The sequence below is a fragment of the Xenopus laevis genome, chromosome 4S, assembly GCF_017654675.1.
Source record: "Xenopus laevis strain J_2021 chromosome 4S, Xenopus_laevis_v10.1, whole genome shotgun sequence".
In the NCBI taxonomy this organism is placed as follows: Eukaryota; Metazoa; Chordata; class Amphibia; order Anura; family Pipidae; genus Xenopus; species Xenopus laevis.
In genome coordinates this window covers 41,841,931-41,866,147 of record NC_054378.1, presented here as the reverse complement: position 1 = coordinate 41,866,147, position 24,217 = coordinate 41,841,931, and the positions used below count along the sequence as shown (strand labels likewise).

General features: G+C 38.4%; 2 protein-coding genes across 5 annotated transcripts; one reads left to right on the top strand and one right to left on the bottom strand.

Moving 5' to 3' along the window:
* Positions 1-1,615: 1,615 nt before the first annotated feature.
* ist1.S (increased sodium tolerance 1 homolog S homeolog) lies at positions 1,616-11,609 on the bottom strand. 2 transcript variants are annotated; one of them, NM_001093185.1, is given in 10 exon segments: positions 1,616-2,245; positions 4,038-4,080; positions 6,151-6,261; positions 6,337-6,513; positions 7,251-7,361; positions 7,465-7,548; positions 7,662-7,749; positions 7,853-8,033; positions 8,161-8,260; positions 11,374-11,609. In NM_001093185.1, coding segments are annotated over 9 exon segments (1,074 nt in total). In that variant the 5' UTR covers positions 8,249-8,260; positions 11,374-11,609; the 3' UTR covers positions 1,616-2,054.
* A 153-nt stretch (positions 11,610-11,762) lies between these two features.
* On the top strand, positions 11,763-23,762 carry znf821.S (zinc finger protein 821 S homeolog). 3 transcript variants are annotated; one of them, XM_018260537.2, is made up of 7 exons: positions 11,763-11,905; positions 14,449-14,553; positions 18,664-18,771; positions 19,490-19,626; positions 20,266-20,361; positions 20,498-20,664; positions 22,672-23,762. In XM_018260537.2, the coding sequence occupies exons 2-7, from the start codon at positions 14,514-14,516 to the stop codon at positions 23,318-23,320; spliced, it is 1,197 nt and encodes a 398-aa protein (XP_018116026.1). In that variant the 5' UTR covers positions 11,763-11,905; positions 14,449-14,513; the 3' UTR covers positions 23,321-23,762. The 3 variants fall into 3 exon arrangements, with proteins under 3 accessions (XP_018116026.1, XP_041417096.1, XP_018116027.1); XM_041561162.1 differs by having other exon boundaries at positions 14,351-14,553; XM_018260538.2 differs by lacking the exon at positions 14,449-14,553.
* Positions 23,763-24,217: the final 455 nt, after the last annotated feature.

Here is a 24,217-nt window from a genome sequence, read left to right as displayed (position 1 = left end):
GCGGTTTTCATTTTAGCCAGCGGAAGGCAGATCATGGAGATTAGTCGCCACTAAGAAGAGGAGATTTGTCGCCTGGCGATTAATCTACCCGAATCTGCCCGTGTGGCCAGACCCTAAAGCTCTCTGGGTTGTTTGTGGTTCGCAAAAAGACTAAACAATCTAAAGATGCAACAGATGTGAAAAAAAGATGTAAACTGCAAATAAAGCCTATTCTAAGCTTGGATACACAGAGACGGTTCATGAGAGCTCCCTATTGAGCATATCATTCCAATTGCTAATTTTAGCGAAAACAGAATTGTTAATATGCACGTATTGCAAATCCATACATTAAATCTGGAAGGGTGTTAGATTTGTCATACCTCTGTTGTTAAAAGGCCAGCGGCACCAACATACAAATTCAAAAATGCCTCCAAAATGATACTTTTTAAAAAATATACAGATACATTGTAGAAATGATGCAGAGATTATAACTTTGTATACAAAATACATATAAACCTATATGCCACCAATTGTGCACTCCATAGTGTAAAAGTTGCACCCATAATATATTGCTTAATGAATAAAAAAAAAGGCATACTGAATAAAAATTGTAATCTATAAGTGTATAATCTATAATTAGTGATGGGCCAAATTTATTCGCCAGCAACTTCGCCGCCCACAAAGATTTTTGCGAAACTGCTGCAAAAATTCACAGTGGAAAAATTCGATGCAACAAAGTTATTCGGACGCCCATTGACTTTAATACAGTTGGACGAGTCGCGTATACGTCATTTGCGTCAAAATTGTCACACATCAAAATTATTTTGACGCCCATTGATTTCAATGCATTTGCTAATCGAAATGGGACAGATTCACTATCTATAAGGGTTTACGTTTATAATTTCTGTTTGGAAGCCTACAGATACACTTATTAAACTGATTAAATCCTAAGTATGGAAAAAAATTTTTTTAAAAAAAGTAGGACTGATAGAAGTTGTTTGTTAGGTCCATGTTGTTGGTTAAGAGGTTTTTAAAAACATCACTCTTTACACATTCTATCATATCAGTAGTTACTTGTTAGGATCTTGTTATTGGGCCACTAGAGGATACTTCTCTTTAAGGAGAAGGTAAATCATATTTAAAGGGGGTGCCACATAAAATATCCTCAAAAAAACAATTGTGTTTTAACCACCCTGGAAGGAAGTTTGTAGGATAAGTGGGATTAAATCATGAATCCACCATCCAGGATACATTCCATATCTGTCCAGTTCTTGAGTTGGGTGTATTACTTACCACTAATATTTTTGTTATTGACCTCCTACCCCACAACAACCCCCGGCCTCTGTAACTGCAACATCCACTCTCTGGGAACACAAGTGCATATTCAATTATTACCTTCTTCCGAACACATTTAGCTAGTTCTCAGTATTTTGATCAAGCAAACATAATTTCATAAAAAGGTGAAAATGTCTGTGACAAATGCAAATAGTTAAAAAAAGTTATCTGCTTTTGTGAAACCCTAACTTTATTATTATTATTATAAAGAAAAACAAAAAAAGTGTTTAAAAAAGTTCAAAAATATGACTGAATCCTGATTGACAAAGGAGGAAAGAGTTGCAGAATAAGCAATTGCTGCTAAAGAAAAGGCCACAACTTTATTTAAAGGAGTGCAAGATAATCAAGCCTAACTTAATAAATGTTATTTACAAAGTAAGAAAATCAAGCAGCCTGAGAAGTTCATTAAGAGTGAAAGATAAATGCCAAACGTGGGAGCAAGTTGGGTTAAAAGATAGGCCTGGATATCCTGGGAAAAGGTAGAACTCTTAGCATAGACCTCAAATGAGATACAAGATCATTAACAGTCAAATGCATCGCTGACCATCTTGTTAATATTGCACAGGACAAAGCCTTCTGAAATAACTGTAAAAGCGTTCTGACACTGTATTCCTTCCTTAAAGACACACCTTTCAAGCCCAACAACCAGTAGTTTCTTGTGAGTCTTTAAATATGTAGTATTTAATTTTGAGGACAAGTGATATCAAGCTTCCAGTGGGAAAGAAGAGTTTGACTTCCCCTTAAGACTTCTTTTTAAGCTCTTCAAATCTGCGTGACAGATCGTCAAAGTCAATGTCTTCTGAGGTGGATGTGCTTGTTCCTACAGATGTGGCTGGCAATGTGTCGGGAACAGAGGGCAGCTCAGGAAGAACAAAGTTATCGGGAGTTTTTGTTCTTGGTTTGGCAACAGGAGGCACATTATTACCGGGACCTAGTTTAATGTAGAAAGAAAATTAAGTTATAGCTGGATGTGTGTGGGATCATATTTTACTATTAGCCTGACTCTGCAGCCTCACACATGGCATCTTACTACACCCAGTAATGCGGAGTATTAAGCCAAACAATCCATCTGCATCCATCTGCATCCATTTATTCCACAAAATAAGTGATAGTAAAACAAACTGGAGAACGTTTGGACACCACACATGGTGTGCATGTTGCTCTGTAAATTTAGGAACGTATTCAGTAAAGTACTGACACTTAAAAAAAAAAAATAAATAAGAGTACATATAGGGGTTTAATTGATAAAATACAAAAATGTCTCACTATTTTCTTAAAACCACTTTGACAAAACTCTGTTGCACTTTCTACAGTATTAAATCAATGAAATTACTTGAAAATAAATCTGGTGCGGGAACAGACTCGATAAAATCCGAATCAAACTATTTTTTCCGGATTGGAAGCCCCAAAACCACACATTTTTTGGATTATTGTACGAAACCCAGCACAGATCATATCTTTCAATTGTAAACGGGACATCTGCCATTGAGTTCTACATGACCTCGGCAGGTTTGAGATGGAGTACTTTTTTATTCGGACTTTTTTAAATTCTGATTTATTAGAAATTTCAAGAGGGTTACAGAAAGAAGAAAAGGGGGTAATACACTCCGGGGAGTCAAAGAAACAATAAGGTATCCATTTGGTCATACATCATATAGTATCACAGTGATATCGAGGGAGCAACATTACATCCTCGAGTGTAATAAGAACCGCCAATATCAACATAAGGCAATCGTTGTAGAAGGGAGAGGAGAAAGGAAAGAAAAGGAAGAAATATGAGAAAAGGAAAAGGGAAGAGATAGAAATCTTCTAGCAGACGTGAATATCTCTCGCACAGGATGCATCATAGATAGGGGTCTTAGAGTTTATTCGGACTTTAAACAGCATCAGGGTTTAATAAATCGCAAAAAATTCAAGGTTTTTTCTCTATGAAAAAATGGTATGTTTTCCCCTTTAAAACGCCGACCAGGAAAAAAAAACAACCAACTAAAATGTACCTAAAACTCATGTTGATAGTCTTTTGTCGATAGATCTCCTATTGTAAGTAATGGTCACTTGAAGTTCCTAAACCCGACTCTTTTGCGAAACTGACTGTTAATTCTCAAATACAAATTTTTAAAATACATGCACTTGCATATTTATTGAATTACTTAGTCCAGGGAATGTGCATTGATTAATTGGCCAGGTCAGTAGCACTTCTATTGTACTTAAATATATTATAATTTAGCCTTAAGAGTGCAACCACAACCCCCCCTTTTTGTATTTGTTAATTCTCGATCTGTCTGTGTTTCTAATGCTAACAGACTACTGCCGCACAAATATGGCTGCTAAGGATGGGCGAATTTTTTCGCCTCGTTTTGCCGAAAAAATGACGCCCATAGACTTGTATGGAGACGTGTGTCAAAAAAAAAAGACGCGCGACAAAATAATTTCGTCCGCGCAACAAATTTTTTTTGACGCCCATAGACTTTAATGGGCGTCTGAGACATTTCGCCGGCGGCGAATTTTTGGCGAAACGAAACGGGTCAAATTCGCCCATCACTGATGGCTGCCCCTCATAGAGGAACATGGAGAAAAATGCATTGGGCAAAATTATGAATAGCATGCAAATACAAAAAGATTTAAATTCAGGTGCCTGTATAAGGACAAGCTGTCTTTAGTCCAGCCCTGATTTGCTATATTTTAACAACACACTACTCCTAGAACTATTACAAAGTACTTACCAGCTGTAGGTAGATTATTTGCTTGTGGTCCAAAATTCTCAATCTGTTAGAAAGAACGTGGTTACATTAAGCAAAGTGTTACTAGATAGTCAATTCACTCACTTCACTGTAAATCCCAAAAAGATTGTCCAAATTAGATTAAAAGTAGCAAATGTCAATTCTGTTTTACACCATTTAAAAGAATGTTACTTTGTAATTTTTTATCTGACACAGAGAAAAAGTACATTATCCAACCAATTGGATGGCCAGACATTACCTTATCTGCTCAACTAGATCTACACAAAAGTAAGAGGGTCCCAAAGCCCTCTCACTTTTACATATGCAGATACCTATTCACATGCTTGATCAGTAGATGACATTTTTTGCCTGGAATAAGTGACTGTGATCTTGTGGCATAAATGAACAGTCTGTCCAAATGGCCACCTTCACAAAAGCTCCAGTCTTATTCCAGGTACATACATCCTAGACACACATGTGCCTCTTCCGTGTAACCTCAGTACTAGATGTTATAAAGCATTTCAAACACAAATTGCCTTTCTTTTGAAGGAAGAAAGAAAACAGTACATCCAGGACATAATCCAGCCCTAATGTTAAATTAGCATAGACATTTTACAACCGCATAGTTCATAGCTAGCGAAAACCAGAACATCGTGCTACATGGTTGGTTTGAAGGTGCCTAGGTTTACTGATAATGTGTGGAAAAATTAAAGGAATTGTTCAGTATAAAAATAAAAACTAGGTAAATAGATAGGCTGTGCAAAATAAAAAATATTTTCAATATAGTTTGTAAGACAAAAAAAGAGGTCTCTGAGGAAGTGCGTAGACACGAAACGCGTCAGACCTCGGACGCTTTTACATATATCGAATGTTCAAATAAAGCTTATACCTTTTAACTATAACTCCTGACTTCGGCAGTCTTTGCGGGATCCGGAGTGCGCTGTTGCAAAAAGATTGACTGTTGTGACTGCCGTGAATTTCTTGGCGACGGACTCGGGGCGGCTGCACCCGGGTCAAAACATCGATTTGGTAAGAGTTTTATCTTTTGTGAGTCGTTGGACTACACTATTGAAGTGGAGACTGATTTGTCTCTTAAGCGTAGGGTTCGGGGCTTGGTGCACCCAAACCAATAGAAGTAACTGGTGAGCAGTTAACTAGCCTATCATTACCAAAGGGTGTTAATAGACTTTTTTTATATAGAAAAACATTCCCCGCTTAAAAACATTGATAGCGCTGATGGTATTGTTTATTGAAATTCTATAAAGGCTGGAGTGACTGGATGTCTAACATAATAGCCAGAACACTATGTCCTCTTGGTTTCCACTGATTGGTTAACAGGGAGTAACCAATCAGTGACTTGAGGGGGGCACGTGGGTCATAACAGTTTGCTTTTGAATCTGACCTGTATGCTTAGGATCAATTGCAAACTAACTGAACAGTTATGTCCCATGTGGCTCCCCTTAAAGTAGCTGACTAACTCAGAGTTAGAGAGCTAAAAAGCAGGAAGTTCTGTTCTGTTCGATATTTGTTCGCACAAGTGAAGCGAAGGAGACGCAGTGGGACATGGATTTTTATTATTAAGTGCTGTTCTTCTATCTACCAGGGAACCGATATCTGGTTACCTTGCTGGTGGGCTGCGTGATATCACTCCAACTTGCAGTGCAGCAGTAAAGAATGACTAAAGTTTATCAGAGCAAAAGTCACATGACAGGGGGCACCTGGGAAACGGTCTATGTCTAGTTCCAAGTCAGATTTGAAAATTAAATATAAAAAAAATGTTTTCTCTTTTGAGTTCAAGTAGCTGAATGGTCACATATTCTTGTCATCCCTTAACTAATAGTAGTGCCTGGAAGTGTACATTTGTGTCCACACCTTACAGTATGGTATATATATTAATCATCTCCGTTATAGTGCAGCAACTCCTTCTCCTGGCAAAGTCGTTCTGATACTAAGCTGGTTTTATTACTAAGCAATATATGTAAATAATAATGTACTCTCAATAATTCATTTCAGATAAATAATAATTGATGCATTCCTTTAAACGGTGGATTTCCGTGGGTTTTTTTTTCCTTTCTGACACTACCAATACCCAACCAACTTTAGACCAGTAACTTACAGTATCATATGTGGGCGGCATAGAAGGGACAGGTGGTGGCACACCACCCACTGCAGGATTGAAATTCCCAAAAGGCTGGTAGATTCCTACTGGTGCTCCACTGACTGGGTCCTGTAAAAATATAAGGAGTTGGTCAGGCATAATTTAAGAGCTGAACAACAGAGTCTCTAAAAACAGAGTGCATACCTGCCCTCCAGGTGCAGGGTATGCAAATGGGATGGTAGGTGTTGGCATTTGCATAGCAGCAACTGTTGGTAATGGCATACCAAATCCTCCACCTCCTCCACCACTGCCACCTTTCTTCCCATCATCTGTAAAGCCAACATCTATGAGATCAGCTTCAACTCCAGCAGGGACTTCAGCCTAAATAAAATAAATTGAATAAATGCATATGTTACATAAGAATCAACCATATATACCTTTCATATCTATAAACATGTTGATGTACCAATCAATATATTTACTCAATGAAGTATTGCTGTGCTGAATATATTATAAATTATTTTGTAGAAACACATAATATCAAATTAGATTCTCTCTTCTGATTAAGGCAAGTTCCACACAGATGACAGTTGATACTTTGCCCATCACTGTCCAACCATATGTAGCAACATGATTGCACATAATTTTCAACCAATCTTAACCAATGTTTACATTCTGTGAGAAAAAGTTTAAATTCTCTTTATAAAAGCTCCTCCTTATCTACAAGCATTAAATGTAGGTCACAAAGTGGAAGAAGGGGGTTTTCTTTTAAATATTCCAGAGGCCCTGGTTGAAATCCCAAGAGAAAGCTTGTGACCTTCAAAAAGCGATTTTGTCTTTTGGTGTGAACTCAAAAGAAAGAGTTCTCTGCTGTAGTTAAGTGTTCCGAGTTCTGGCACTTAATATGCGCTCCATGAAACAATCCAAACGCATATTTATCATTTTGATGGAAATGAAAGGTATACATTTGAAGGTTCATAGACCAAACTTTCAAATAACAGAATATAGGGTTGTATATGAACTAACCATTAATAATACAAGTGCTAAACTCCTAATGTAGACAAAGCGGTCACGATACATTAAAAAAAAAAAAAAGTTTTTTTTTACTATTTACTTACCATAACAACACTATCCGGTTCATATGGGACATTGTAATTCTTGGCAATCTCAATTAAATATCTTTCCACTAGGATTTTAGGAGGAGCCTCTACACTCAGTTTGTGCATTAGCTGGAACAAGAAGTCAGATTACAGGATTACCATTAGTAATTGGTTTTCATTTTCCCCAAAAAGAGATGCAAAATCTTGCATTTAAAACCCACCCAAAACCTACCCGATCATTGACTGTGCCAATTTGGTTTGTCCTACAAAGCTTGCCATACTCCTTGCTGTACTTTGCACAAAGCTGATCTGCAACCTGTATAAAGAATGAGGAAATGACTAAGTAGAATCTGAAAGGATGGTGGGATTTTCAAGTTCACTTGATTAACAGAGGAATATATATTATAAATCAACCAGTTCTGCACTTACTATTTTAAGCTCAGTAACTTCAGTTTGCAAGCGTGGGGCAGCCCAGATTAGTGTAGAAACTGCTTCTCCCAGGCCAGGATCCAGTTCTCTACACAAATAGAAACAAATAAATGATAAAATGCAAAATAAATAATTTGTGCAGATCACAAGCCAACACGGATGTGTGAACCCATCTAGTTCCTTGCACTCACTTCATAGACTGAATTAATCCATAGCGTGCCAGAAGCAAGTCACAGTATAGCTCAAGAATCTCCATTGCCTCCACCAGATAGTCTTCACGTATGATGTGCTCTACACGGATCCGTGCTCTTTCATCTTTTCCAGTTGACAGGTAGTCTGCAATCTCCTTTCTAGCCTTTTGTGCTAACTCAGCTGGAAAACACAAGCATAACCTGTTTTTCACTGCTGGTTAATAGATGAAGAAAGCACAGACCCAGGTGATAGAAATAATACCAAAGGCTTGTAGAGTACTTATTGGTGACTTCTGTGATTTACTTACTTTTTTTCTTCTCTAGGAGTTTCAGTCGGTTTATAACAAGTCTTAAATTGACTCGAAGACGTTCAGCCTTAAATCCAGAGCCCAGCATGGTGAGTCTTCCCTGTCAAAACAGAGAGAAGTTATAAAACCAGAAATATTGTTTTAATAACAGAGCAGACATACACTGCATATGTTAGCTTTGTTTGAACTGAATATGGGCATGTCCCACTACATGCAGAAACAATCCTCATTAGTTCATCTTTGACTTATTTAGTATGTTCAAATGGGGATTACTGACCCCAAAATAATACTGCTACGTGAAACTAAAATGTCATTGCTACTTTTTATTACATATCTTCATAATATTTATTTTATACATATTACAGTCTCTTATTTAAGCCACTGCCTGGCTTCTAGGGTAAATCAAAACTTAGCAAATAGATAGCATTTCAATCTGGAGAGCTGCTAAACAAAAATAATTTTAAAAACCAAAAAAAAAAAAAAAAAATCAAAAATGGTTATACAGGTGAACTACCCATTTAAGGGTGAAAATAAAGTTTGCCACAGTCCATCAGAAGGGGAGTTCATAGCTCATGGGATTTTTTTGTGTCATATGCAAAAAAAAAGTGTTCTCACTTTGACAACTACGTCAACCTAAAAAATATATCTTATCTTGCAGAACTATTACTCTTTCTAAATAGAACACATTTAAAATTCTGTTTCTGAAATAATCACATTACTTTTTCCTATCCTCCTATATAATAATAAAAATATTAGGGAAATGCAATTAGATTAAATTCTGAAAAAAACCTACAAGGTATAACAAGTAAATTCATAAGAGAATTTAAAAAAAAAAGCTTCTTGGCACTCGGTACATTAGTCTTGCATAAATAATAACAATTCAAATTACCCAAAATTAAACATTGATTAAGGGGCTGGGACACAATGCTAGAAGGAAAAGCCCTGCCATCCACTGCATTGAGTAATTTGCCAGTCCAAATCAGCCTGGCCTGGAAGTAAACTTGTAGGCTTTGGGCTGGCCTGTGCACCTCTAAAAGTCATAGCCTACTTTCTTGTATGAATGACTAGAGTCATAACTAGGGATGCATCGAATCCACTATTTCAGGTTCAGCCGAACCCCGAATCCTTCGTAAAAGATTTGGGCGAAAACCAAACCAAATCCTGATTAGGGGTGGGAAGGGGGAAAACATTTTTTACTTCCTTGTTTTGCGACAAAAAGTCATGCAATTTCCCTCCCTGGCCCTAATTTGCATATGCATTTGCATATGCAAATTAGGATCCTGTTCGGCCTGGCAGAAGGATTCGGCCGAATCCCGAACCGAATCCTGGTTCCGCTGCATCCCTAGTCAACAAATCAGAAGTCCACTGAGAAGCCTTCTGTAAAAACAAACCCCTCCATTCCACCAGCTACAGACAGATAAGGCTACCGATATCTATTTACAATGGATATCCATCAGTGTGCGGATTGGGCATGTTGCCATTTCTTTTCTGCTGTTGCACCATGTATATGGCTGTATGGTTCATCAGCAGACATAGAAATAAAGTGAAGGAGTCAGTGGTCTCTCCTAAGAATGTGGGAGAGTGACTATAACTATCTACACACCCCCTGTATGGTATCCATCTGTTCTGCCTGCAGGCCAAATGCTCCCATTTTATGAAGATGTTTATGGCAGACTTTAGGATCTTAGACAAGGGCCATTTCATTAAACAGACACACAGTTAATTATGCACGTGGCTTCCTAATAGGCTTAATAAGTATTCTGTGTTGATTGTGCTCATAAGCAAAGCCGCCATTAAAAATCACAGGGCCCCGTACAACTAAATTTTCGGGGCCAGCCCATCCCGGCCCCCAAGCCCCAGCCCAGATCCCGCCCACTCCACATCACAGTTAAAAGACCACACAGACCTAAGCTTTAAAAAAAAGGCAACCTCACCCCATACACACACACAAGTTATAAAACGTTATTGGCGCCAGTGCCCCCCCCATAAGTTTTTTTTAAAAAAGCATTGGTGCCAGGGCCCCCCTGACAAGTAAAAAAAAAAAATGGGGCCCCAAAGAATATTTGTAAAAAAAAACATTGGTGGCAGGGGCCTATAGCGTATAAAAATAATACATTGGTGGCCAGGGGATTAAAAAAAAAAAAAAAACACACACATGGGTGTTCAGAGGAATTAAAGGAGAAGGAAAGGCTAAAATTAAGTAAATTTTATCAGAAAGGTCTATATAAATACACCAGTAAACCCTCGAAGTAATGTTGCTCTGAGTCCTCTGTCAAAATAAACACCACATTTCTTTCCTTCTATTGTGTACACATGGACTTCTGTATCAGACTTCCTGTTTTCACCTTAAACCTCCAGGGCAGGGCTTGAGCATGCTCAGTTTGCTACTCCCCCCCCTGCTTTAATCTGAACCCAGAGCTATGAGTGAGCAGGAAAACTCAGGCAGGAAGTGATGTCACACCAAGAAAATATGGCAGCTGCTATCCTAAACAAACAGAGAGAGCTTCTAGAGCTGTTTACTCGGGTATGGTAAAGCATTCTACAGAATAAATAGTGTTATAGCTTGCACTATTGTGGCTCATTTATTGGCAATAAACTGCTTTGCTAGCTTTCCTTCTCCTTTAAACTAGTGGCTTCGGGACTTCAACTTTGCCTCCTTTCGTGACTTCGGGTCTTTTCACAGCTTTGGGGACTTTGGAACTTTCGGCACTTCCGCATTTGGGCTGTCGGGACTTTGGAAGGAGGTAGCACAAAAGTTCAGCACTGCCGGCCCCCTTAAGGCCGGTACACTTGTACCCCCTGTGCCCCCCCTGATGGCGGCCCTGCTCATAAGAACTAAAAAAATGTGGCTTTACTTTCTTTCCCTTTAAAAACAAGCATCTTTCTTAATTGATTCAGAAACATGCCCTATTTGCCGAATTCATGTTGAAATGGGGGGGGGTATACTACCCCTTCAAAGACTATGAAGATTTTCATTCATCCAGGTCATGGTATATCTAATAGAAGTAATTCAAAAACCCTCTTCAGCCTCAGGGCTAGAGTTCTAGAAAGAGTAGAGGAAAGCAGGGTAGAAGCAGGTGAGGGATGGACCGAGGTAATGGGCGAGTTGTTCTGGTACAGGTTATGCAAAACTATTTTTTCCTAAGCACTAACCAATGATGATTGAGCAAGAACAAAAGTAATGTTATTGAATCCACAAGCATTTCACTTTACCTGTCACAGCCGCAATTCCCTGAAGACGCAGCCAAAGCTGTCAGGCTTAATGGAACTTCCGGGTCCTGGACTATCCGGCCGTCACACAGATCTCACAGTCACTGAAGCCGCCCAGGTCCCTATACAAGGCTCCCAGCCAGCAACGGGTTAACTACGGGATCAGTCCAGCTAGTATTCTTCACAAGCGCATTATGCTTCACCCTTAAGGTTTCTATTGTTATGGACTTACATCACGCCGTCAGGAGAAAGTGAGTCACCGCGACTCCCAAATACGTCATTTCCTGCTGCCGTATCTCATGTGAAACCGGAGTCCCGGCTCTTAGGACCTCCTCCAGCATAGTCCAGTTGCCATAGCGACCCAGGTTGCTTTGAGTGTTGCGTTAGCGCAGCTGTTACACGCGAGCGCGCTTCCAATGCCCTTAGGTGTACACGCTGCGCGCTCCCGTGCCACTGCCGCCATCTTGGCGTCTGTCTGTCCGGGGCCGGGACACACCCGGATGCCGGGGTCGGACCTGGACCACACCGGGAGAATGTATGTATAACATAAAGGTTTCGTTGTATAGGGGCCATTGCTTACCTTAATGTTAAGTGATTTGGTGTGTAATTATTTAATGAGCTGTGTTTGCACCGTGTTCATCTTGCTTTCATTTAATTGCTCATTCATTGACCATTGTGTATATCCCATGTATTTATAACCCCAGGTGATGCTGGTTGGTGATATGTTGTGCTACTGACATGCCAGTCATTATTCAGGCTAGTGGGGATTATATTATATCACTGGAGATCACTTTGCCTTCCATCAGTCGCCTACAAACGCTGCATCTATATAACTGTCCCCTTAGAATGGAGAATGGAATCTAGAGAATCTAGTGCAGGCTTCCCCAATCTCTTTTACCCTTGAGCAACATTCACATGTAAAAAGATTTAGGGAGCAACAGGCTCCTGAAAAATGTTCCTGTGGGTGCCAAATAAATGCTGTGATTGGCTATTTGGTGGCCCCTATGTGTCAACTTACAGGAGGCTCTGCTCTGCACTAAACTTGGGTTTTAGGCAACTAAAACTTGCCTCCAAGCCTGGAATTGAAAAATAAGCAGCTGCTTTGAGGCCACTGGGAGCAACATCCAAGGGGTTGCTGAGCAACATGTTGTTCATGAGCCACTGGATGGGGATCACGGTTAGGTTTGAAAAATACTGGCCCTCCTATATATTTCTCTTTTTTTCCCTATTGATAACATTGGGCTCAACCATCATCTTTCTGGCCAGGCCGGTAAAATACCGGCCAGGTGGCAACCCTAAGCGCGGTCCTAGCGCCTGCCGCCCACACCGCTCTAGCGAGCACAACAGCACTGAAGAGCAGTGCATCCTCCATGCTCCTCAGGAAGCGGCTGGGCGACATGCCGTCCCTAACAACTTGCCGCCCTAGGTCAGTGCCTTTGAGGCCTCACCACAGATCCGGGCTTGTGCGTCTGTAACCCAACACAAGCCGTTTTGAAATACCTGTTTTATCCAAACAAATGGCTTTGTCTGCACCTGTCACCATCTTTTCCAGTGGGCCGAGTTTGAAAGATAAACCAGGCATAACAAGCAATATCATCTCTCTGTTTCTTTTACATTTTACTTTAGTGTTAGAGCTTTTGGCACATCCTCAGGAGCACTGAACTAATATTACAGTGTCTGCACTATCCAGTATTGAGGGCCACTTGGCAGCAGTTGTCAACCTTGAAGTAACTGGCAGTGTTTGATATGTGTGGAAAACAAAGAATCCGCACATAAGGACTTATAAAATAAAATAATCATTTATTAACAGAACTTCAATCTGATGTTTTGGCTCTATCCAAGAAAGCCCTTCGTCCTGAGAGTGCGGATTCTTTGTGAAGTATGGCGTAAATATTGATGTTTTTGCACCCAGGCATACAAATTAATTTTGTTGAGAGTGCTGGTAGCCCTTTGGATTGTGTGTGTGTGTGTATATATGTATATATATATATATATATATATATATATATATATATATATATATATATATATATATATATATATATATATATATATATATATATTTGTTGTTTTGCGGTCCCACCTATATATTGTGATTTTACATTTTGCACCATTTTTTTTCTGGTCCCCTGAAAAACGTAAAAAATTGAGAGTTCTAGGCCGGAAAGCCTACAGCTGTACAAGTGACAGCAGATTGGCATATTTACCCTGTAGAATAAAATACTACATGTGACATTTACCTAAAGATCCACTTATTTGGAGACATGGCCACCCGCACACTTAAACAAATTTGGCTGAACTTGCCTAACAGATTCTGTATCTGGTCAGGAGCTTCTTTCAGTCTGGAAGGGCCATGTCGGCAACTTTTATCAGCCCATGTATGGTCAGCTTAACAGTACATCATATTTGGATACAGAGAATACCCTTTCAGTTTTTTTGTGTGTCATTCGTCCATTAAAGGAACAGTAACACCAAAAAATTTATGTTTTAAAGGAATGACAACATAATATACTGTTGTGCTGCATTGGTAAAACTTCTGTATTTGCTTCAGAAACTCTACTATAGTTACTATATAAACAAGCTGCTGTGTAGCCATGGGGGCAGCCATTCAAAGCTGAAAACTGAGAAAAGGCACGGGATACACAGCAGATAACAGATAAGCTCTGTATTATACAATGGGATTCTTCAGAACTTATCTATTATCTACTGTGTATCCTGTGCTTGAAAGGCTGCTTCCATGACTAAACAGCAGCTTGTTTATATAAACTATAGTAGTGTTTCTGAAGCAAACACTCCAGTTTTACCAGTGCAGTGTGACACATTATATTGTCAAAAATAGTACATTATATTTTCATTCCTTTAGAACACTTTAATTTTTTGGTGTTACTGTTCCATTAACCAAACAGATTAGATCAGTAATTTAGATTTCTTTCCAAGCTTTTAACCATTTTAGAAAGCAGTGTGCCCATTTCCATTTCAGTGCCACAGTCATCTGTACCTTGGTCGTGTGCCTTTACTGTTCAGATCATGTGCCTTTACTGGCAACAGTTTCAATCCTCTTCCTTTTCTGATAAGCAGAAAGTGAATGTCTTGCTGTAAGGGGCATCAGCGTGGGTGTCAGCCAGGTCCCAGGAGGACAGAAGATGTCCCGAAGGAAACAAACAACTCCAAATAAAGTACATTGTAAGTGAGATGGTTTGCACTGTGCCTTTTATCAGGGGAAATGATCAATGACATGTACAGAAGTATTTAATTATTAGAGGAATAGTAACACCAAAAATGTATTTTAAAGCAACAAAACTATAATGTACTGTTGTGCTGCATTTGTAAAACTGGAGTGTTTGATTGAGAAACATTTATGTACACAAGCTGCTGTGTAGCCATGGGGGCAGCCATTTAAAGCTAAAAAAGAAGACATGGCACAGGATACACAGCAGATAACAGATAAGCTCTGTAGTATACAATGGGATTCCTCAGAACTTATCTATTATCTACGGTGTATCCTGTGCTTGAATGGCTGCTTCCATGACTAAACAGCAGCTTGTTTATATAAACTATAGTAGTGTTTCTGAAGCAAATACACCAGTGCAGGGCAACAATACATTATATTGTCATTTCTTTAAAACACGTTCATTTATTGGTGTTACTATTCCTTTAAATACATTTATGTATATTGGAGCTAAAGCTTTGACTCCTCACAAGCCATGCTTTCTAGGCAGGCCTGTGTTGAAGGGCCAGGACTTGGGCCCAAATGGTAAGCAGTAGGTAGTCCAGGATGACATCGTGGCACATAATTGTGTATGTGTGTGTGTGTATATAATATATATATATGTAAGAGAATTTTGGCAAAAAACTTCATTTTTTTAATAGGAAGTGAAAGGGGAACCTCACTTTCAGCTTTACTTTTTAGTTTACTTTTACTATAAGCCAATACGCGAGGTTCTCTTTTAACTTCCTATTAAAGAAAATTAAAAAATACATTCTAAGTAAAAGTGAGAAGCCAAAACAGTGTATTTCTTCTATATCTTTTTAGATATTGTTTGGTTTATAAGTTCTCTCTGCATAGACACCTGTTGTGATCTGGTTGCTAGTCCTGGGGCCAGACTATCCAATCAGCACAAATAACCCATCACAGTGGCCAGATCACATGAACATCTGCCTGTTTTGTGACCTTTCTGTCACAAAACATTCCAAATGGTGTTTGTTTTAGATTATTGTTCACTTTTCTCTCACGTCCTCTTCAGCTGACTTATTAACTGCTATTTGAGTATTTGGGAAGCTATGGAGGAAAAATGAAAGGTCAGAATATGAAAATACTCCATAAAAAAATATTGTAAACACAGCAGGAAATTATGAGAGATCATAATCTTATTGGTGTGTAAAAAAACTTTCACTTCCCAACCAGTTGCAAACAGCATATATCTTTTTCACTATTTCCACATCTTTCCTTTTTTTGTGGTCCAAGTGCCATGGCCTCTAGTGTTACAAGAATATTTGTTTTTTGCATTCTATCTTTTTAAAGGAGAAATAAACCCCAAAATGAAAACTTAAGCAACCGTCTATATCATATTAAGTGGCATATTAAAAAATCTTACCAAACTGATATATATATTTAAGTAAATATTGCAATTTTACATCTCTTGCCTTGAACCTCCATTTCGTGATGGTCTGTGTGCTGCCTCAGAGATCACCTGACCAGTAATAGTGCAGCTCGGACTGTAACAAGAAGAAGTGTGGAAGCAAAAGACAGAACTTTGTCTGTTATTTGGCTCATGTGACCTAACATGTATAGTTTGTGTGCACCGTGAATCCTAGGATTACTGGGGACGACCCATATTTTTTAAAATGGCAATTTTCTATTTATGATTACCCAATAGCACATACTACTAAAAAAGTATATTACAATTAAAATAATATAAAAATGGTTTATTTACATGGAGCAGGGTTTTACATATGAGCTGGTTTATGCAATATAATTTTTATAGAGACCTTCATTGTTCGGGGGTATAGATTTCCTTTAAAAATAATAAGAATCTAAACAGAACCGGAAGTTTTCTTTGACATTAAAATACATAAGGTCCCGATAGACGCAAAAATCCTTCAAATTATCGTGAGTTTAGTGGGAATCAAACGATCGGGCATCTATCGATTTTTCGTCTGACATCTGTCAGAAAATGGATTGGCCAGGTTAAAAAAAATTTCATCGGTCACAGTGAAATCTATCTATGTTTACAGGGCCAAGCTGGCAACTACCCTTAGTTTTCCTGGCTTCAACTAGATATCATCGCATGAAATGGTGATGGACAAATTGTACATTTAAACAATCGTTTCAAGATAAGCTTGGTCTAACGATAATGAAAAGATCTTTTAAAAATCTTTACATCTATGGCCAGCTTATGTATGTTTGTTTGGCTTGGGGATAGAAGTCTGAAAACGTTTCTGTGAGCTCTTCAGATATTCAATAAGGATCAGGCCACACGGGCAGATTCGGGGAGATTAGTCGCTAGGCGACAAATCTCCACTTCTTCGCGGGGACTAATCTCCCTGATATGCTTTCCCCTTCCGCCGGCTAAAATGTAAATCGCCTGGGGGCAGCCACACGGAGTTGACCGTAATTGCCTCACGCGAAAACTTGGAGCGCTTCGTTTTCCGAAGTCGCTCGGTGTGCCTGCCCCCAGGTGATTTACATTTTAGCCAGCGGAAGGCAGATCAGGGAGATTAGTCGCCGCAAAGAAGAGGAGATTTGTCGCCAGGCGACTAATCTTCCCGTGTGGCCAGACCCTAAGAGGCTACAGGATTCACCTTTTACAGTCAGTGATATCTGAAAAAGAAGAATTTCCTTGTTTTTTTCTAAAATCTTACCTTCACTTAGTCAGATTGTATAGAGGTATAATTACAAAATGTAATTTTATCAAAACTAAAGTAGTAGTAAAACCCCACACTCTCCGATTATTTACTTAGAGTTGATTTAAATTTAAATAAGTTGATTAACCATATAGTTCATCAATTATTAAAAGTGCTTAGTGCCTCACACGATGTGGAGTAGTGTGTACACATCAGTGCTAACACATTAATTCATTCATGAATTTGATCAAAAACAGATCAGTGTAATCAGAGCAGCCAATTAATTATAAATCCATTTTAAATTAATCAATTCTTAGTAGAAAATCAATTCATTAAAGTGCTTGTGCTTAATAAATATTAAAGAATTATGCCTTCTTCCTCTCGTGGTTTCCCAGGGACAAGAAAGAAAAAACATCAGTTAGGAGACTTTGGGACAGTTCCACCTCTATTCTGTTTTGCTTTTCTGTTCTTTCTCATGAATTGCTGGCTCTTTGGAAGATTTTGCTGCTGAACTCACCTTTTGTAATTCTCAATATTTATTAAGCACAAGCACATTAGTTGATTTTCTTCTAAGTATTGATTAATTTAAAATGGATTTATAATTAATTGGCTGCTCTGATTACACTGATCTGTTTTTAAATCAAATTCATGAATCAATTGATGTTAGCACTGAATTGATTAGCACACTATTGCAGCACTGAATTGATTTACACACTATTGCACTTTGTGTGAGGCATTAAGCACTTTTAATAATTGATGCACTATATGGTTAATCAAGTTATTTCAATTTAAATCAACTCTTAAAGGGGCCGTTCACCTTCCAAACACTTTTTTTCAATTCAGTTGTTTTTAGATTGTTCCCCAGAAATAAAGACTTTTTTCAATTACTTTCCATTATTTATTAATTGCTGCTCTGGTGTTTGTTTGTCTGGCAGCTCAGTAATTCAGACTCTAAACTGTTACAATTTTGCAATATATTTCTCAGCAACATCTCTAGAGTATTAGCAACTTTTGTATCCGTTCTAACAGCTGCCTGTAATGAAACCCAGAGATTCTGCTCAGCAGGGACAAATATAAGAAATGTATCAACTAAATGTATCAATCTAGAACCGTTTACAGGCTCGACGACCCCCATCCCAGAGCTGCTTTAGAAGTTGAAAAATTACAGTTTACACTTCAATATTAGAAAAAACGGCCACACACAGAAAATAGTAAGTCATTGAGAAAAGTCGTTATTTCTGGTCACCTGTCTGAAAACAAATAGTTTTTTGAAGGTGAACGACCCCTTGAAGTAAATAATCGGCTAGTGTGAGGTTTTACTACTACATTATTTTTGATAAAAGTGTGTGATATCTGTAATAAAGATGTTTGGGCAACAATTTATGGTGAGTTACCCAGGTGTTCCGTTCAGATCTACGTTAATCTTAAACTTTAACTTTTAATTTACAGGGAAACAAGTGTTTGCTGGTTTGGAGCAGCAGGCCCGTGAAGCTATGATGAAAACAGACATTGTGAAACGGGAATTCTCTGACTTTGGTCAGCATGAGAGGAGTAGCAGTAAGTAATGCAATTGGGTTTGTATGATGGTACAAGTTCAAGATCAAGTTTCTTCACTATCCCTCTCTCAGCATCTGTTTCTCTTCATTCCCTCTTCATGCAGGAGTTGGGTAAACAGATGTTTATTGACAGTTAGATCCAATATATCTTATAGGGGGGTCTTCTTTTGCCTAGAAGATGGATTAGAGATCACTCTTTTAAAATCAACAGACATCGTGTCTCTCTACATGCAAAATTTGTGCAAAAGCAGTTATTTTGTTAGATTTTGTTTGTACCGGAATCCGTTATTTGAGTGAGCTCTAATTCATCTGCTAGCAAAGGGAGCCTCCTTCTATAAGATACATTGGCTCTGTCAAAGCTTATCTGACACTCAACTGCTGCATGAAAAGAGAATGAAGAGAAACAGATGCTGAGACAGGGATAGTGAAGATAAACGTGATTTCAGAAACCATGCAGAATATTTAATTGATTGTATTTAGAAAGTTTCTTATTTCAGTGTTATGAAGCTTATATTAAATTTCCATTTTCACAATAGTTCCCCTTTGAAGAATGCCAAACAAGTGAATCTTTGCCTGATTTGGCTACCTCTGTGCTAGGTTGAACAAGGAAATTGTTGGGGGGGGGGATGGGATATACCGTCCCTTTAAGGCACTTTAGTTTAGTTTTTAATAGAAGCTTTATTGTAGTTTTCCCAATTATTTTTTTTTAATCATTTAAGGTGATAGCGAAGCAGAAGATACCACTGTTGATGAATTGTCCTCCCCTACCTCAGAGGAAGACCACATGGAGAGAGAAGTAAAAGAGGAACCCGGAGTCAGCAGAACTAGTACAAAAAATGACCTCTGTGGAGAAATGGTGAGAGAAGTGTGTATATACCTGTTGCTGTTAAAGTGGACCCGTCACCAAAAAAATTATTCAAAATCTTATTTTATCACATTAGTCAAGCAAAATGAACTTTAATTACACTATATAAATTATTTGAATCTTGTTTCCATCAGTCTGGGAAGTCATAATTATAACAAGCAGGCAGGAGCCATTTTGTGGACACTGTTATTGAGACAAGCCTTGTATCATCTCAGAATCTTGTTTGTGCACCAGAATGGGGGACCCAATGTCCATCCCCATGTCCTGGCTACACAATTAAATGGTGAAGAGAACGAGGGAATGTGGGGAGAGAAGTGGCATGTAGGAAGTGCTGAATGGAAAGTGAAAGTAATTGTCTGCCCCGCCTCTATGCCTAGGCATAGAGGCGGTGCAGACAATATTTGATTGACAGCTTATATTTTTAAATGAGTTTACAACAGCTATGAATACTTTAATAAAAAATAGAAATTGGATTTCATGTTTAATTTTTAAAGGACTTTTATTATACAGATTTTTGTGTCTGGGTGACAGGTCCACTTTAAGAGTGAATGCACAAGATGATCAAGTTGCCATAACACATCTATTCTTTGGACAGTACCTACTGAAAGTTAATATTCTTTTCTGCCTTAGTCTTCTGAAGGCACCCAGGACTCTGATCTATTTATTTGCCCATTATGTCAGCTGGATTGTGAATCCCAAGAGCAGCTGATCACTCATGTATATCAGGTGAGACAGATTCAGTATAGCATTTTATTCTGGTTTTATAGAATAACATTTTCCTCTCTTACACCTATTTTTACAAATATTTCATGTCAATCTGTTTCCTACCCATGATCCATTGTCTGATGCATGCCTTTTTTAGCATACAGCTGCAGTTGTCAGTGCTAAAAGCTATCTGTGTCCTGTTTGTGGGCGAGCACTCAGCTCTCCGGGGTCATTGGGACGGCACCTGTTGATTCATTCAGAAGATCAGCTTTCCAACTGTGCTTTATGTGGAACACAGTTCTCCAGCCATGCTACCTTCAACAGGTAAGTATTTTGTGTGCTATGCACAATACTTTTTACCCTGCCTTTATAGATTAGTATCATATCAAATATATCTGTTATAAGTAATTGTAGAGCAACTGGGCTTGCTGGGTATTGAAGACGTTTCACTACTCATCCGAGCAGCTTCTTCAGTTCAACTGACTGGTATGGGAAGTCCTCCGTATATAAACTCTTCCAAATTTCTCCCATAGACGTTGATTTATTCAAATACAGTAATTCACGTTTCTATTTTCTCAGTAGTAGTAAAACAGTACCCTGTACAGGTATGGTATCCGTTATCTAGAAACTCGTTATCCAGAAAGCAATGAATTATGGAAAGGCCATCTTCCATAGACTCCATTTTATCCAAATGATCCAAAGTTTTATTACAGAGAAAAAGGAAATTGTTTTTAAAACTACTTTAAACTTGATCCAGATTAAGATCTCATTAATGCTTATTTTATATTTAATGTTTACATGATTTAATAGTAAACTTGAGGTATGAAGATCCAAACTACAGAAAAAATCCATTATTTGGAAAACCCCAGGTCCCAAGCACTTTACAGGTCCTATACCTGTACTCAATCCCAACAAAGATATGATTAATCCTTATTAGTGGCAAAGCAATCCTAGTGGGTTTATATAATTTTTAATGATTTTCTAGTAGATTTTAGAGTGACTTCAATTATCCCAGCTGCAGCAACAACAATTATGGAGCCTGATTTAAACAGATAAACTGGAATTCTATTTGGAGGATTATTTTGCTGCAGCCACTGGTTCTGCAGAGTTGGAGAAAGTTTCTATTAAACTTTGTATTTAATCGGCTTCTGGCAAATATTGTTTAACTTGTGCTGTTGATAATTTATGATGATCCCTAAGAAGCCCAGACCACACTGAGCATGTGCAACAGTCTTGGTCTTGCAAAGATGTTTAGCGAAGTTACAAGTTGGTAACCTCCTGTGGCCAGCTTTGAAAGCATAAATCCTTTGTTTGATTAGGCTTGTGGTGCAGTAAATTCATATTTATGTTTAGTACACAAAATGCAATATTTCTAGCCTTATTCTATTTTAGACTTTACTTCCCCTTTAAATTATGAGGGTAGACTGTCTAGGTTGTTTTCTCTGGAAACAAGACGTTTGCGAGGGGACATGCTTACACTTTACAAATACATTAGAGGACATTATAGACAAATAGCAGGGGTCCTTTTTACCCATAAAGAGGATGACCACATCCAAAGGCCACCCCTTCAGACTAGACAAAAAGAACTTTGAAGCAGTGTAGGTGGTTCTTCACAGTGAGGTTGTGAAATTCACTGCCGGATGATGATGTGATGGCCGATTCTGTTAATGCTTTTAAGAGTGTCTTGGATGATTTTTGTGGATAAGCATAATAGATATTGGTATATATAGTTTATGTGAGTGTATGGAGGGTTGGTGTCAGTGTGTGTGTATGGAAGCTGGGTTTCATTCGGAGGGGTTGAAATTAATGGACTTTGGTCTTTTTTTTAACCTGATTTAACTATGTAACGTATGAAGATTTAAATTATGTAAAGACCCCTTTTCTGGAAAACCCCAGGTCCTGAGCTTTCTGTATAACAGGTCCCACACCTGTACTAGCAAATGTTCAGAATTAAACCTTACTTATACTGAAACAAAGACAAAAAATAGAGGCTCCATTAAGCTGAGGGTATCCAGGGCACATTATATTTTAGAGCTAATTTACAATTATCTGTAAATCCGTTGAGACATATAGGATAAATGGAAAAAAAAAAATTGTAGCCAATTAGGAGTAAGTATATGTGTTGCTTTTACATGGTGCTAAAAATGATTATCTTTAAAAATAGCCCCTTTATTAGAGCTCCCTATATATGTTTCAAATGAGGGGTGGGCGTGTTCGATTGCTCAAACAAATTTCTTCGTCTTGACCAATTTAAGTAATTCGTAGGATTGATATATACTATTATAATGTTTTTCCTGAGTCTTGTACTAATTTTACTTTTATTTTTATTAGTGAGAAGTTGCCAGAACTTTTGTCACCGGATTCTTGGAACCAGAATAATCACAATGGCTCCAGCAGTTGTGAGGGAAAGAACCTAGAGACCAGTGCAGTTTATCCTGCTGGTATCTTACTTGTTTGTAACAATTGCACGGCTTATAGGAAGCTGATGGCTGACCAGACACCTGAAGTTCGTAAATGGGCCACACGCAGACAGAATGAGCCTACTAAGGCAAGAATGGTGCGACTGGAGCGAGAGCGAACAGCTAAGAAAAGCAGGCGTGATAGTGAGACTCCAGATGAGCGTGAGTTGCGTAGAATGAGGGACAGAGAAGCCAAAAGGCAGCAACGGATGCAGGAAACTGATGAGCAGCGGGCAAAGCGCTTGCAACGGGATCGTGAGGCCATGCGTCTGAAACGGGCCAGTGAGACCCCAGAGAAACGCCAGGCAAGATTAATTCGAGAACGAGAAGCCAAGAGGTTGAAAAGAAGATTGGAAAAAATGGACATGATGCTGCGAGCACAGTTTGGGCAGGACCCCGCAGCAATAGCAGCTTTAGCAGAAATGAACTTTTTTCAACTTCCTGTAGCAAACTCTGACCTAGAACAGCAATTTCTAGGGAAGATGGAGCTTGAAGGTCAGAATAACTGTACTCTGCCTTGACCCCTACTGAGGCTGCTTGGTTTTGTTTTTTTTTCATGGCAAGCTGTGTTTGCCTTAATCTTAAAAACATGGGTTAATGGCACAAATTACAATGCCTGTCAGAATGTGAAACTCTTAAGAAACCTTCTAGCCCCATCTCTGCTGAGATACCTGGATATGAGCATTTTGTTGTCCTTCTGTATTTACTATATTTAAACAGAAAGTCATTGTGATGGATGTTATCCATCTACCAATGCTGTCTGTGTTGCTCAGGATTTGGAATCTCTTGGGAGGGGAAAGCTGTTGGTTATTTGTGCTTTCCGTTTGTCATGCCTTTGCTACAGGGTATGAATCACCGGGTATGTACTATCTTCCTGTATCTTTTCAATTCCCAAGAACAATTCCCTTTCTAAACCAATGCTGTGTGTGTTAAACAGGGTATAAAATACAGACTTCTCATTAATATTTTAGCTCCTTTGTCCTGTGTACAAGACACATTTTTACTGTAGGTGTGAGAGTATTTGTTCTTTTTGTTTGCACATCACCATGGCAATGCACAATGTAAAATAGATGATGGTCCTTCCCATGTGGATAATTACCCAGTATTCCATCCCAGTAAGCAGGCATGGATTGCATCTCCTGTAAATTAAAGTGTATTTGTGTGTGTGTGTGTATGTATGTATGTATGTGTATATATGTATATATATATATATATATATATATATATATATATATATATATATATACACACACACATACACACGCAGAAATGCATAAAAGAAATCAAATGCAAGTTGTATGGAAAAGTTTTAAGGAAAAATATACCTTGCATGCAGGTTGGGCTTTTTTTTCTATTTTCTTGTATTGGACAGTCAAGTGTAAAGGTATTGTGGTTATTCCTTCTCTGCATGTTAATAC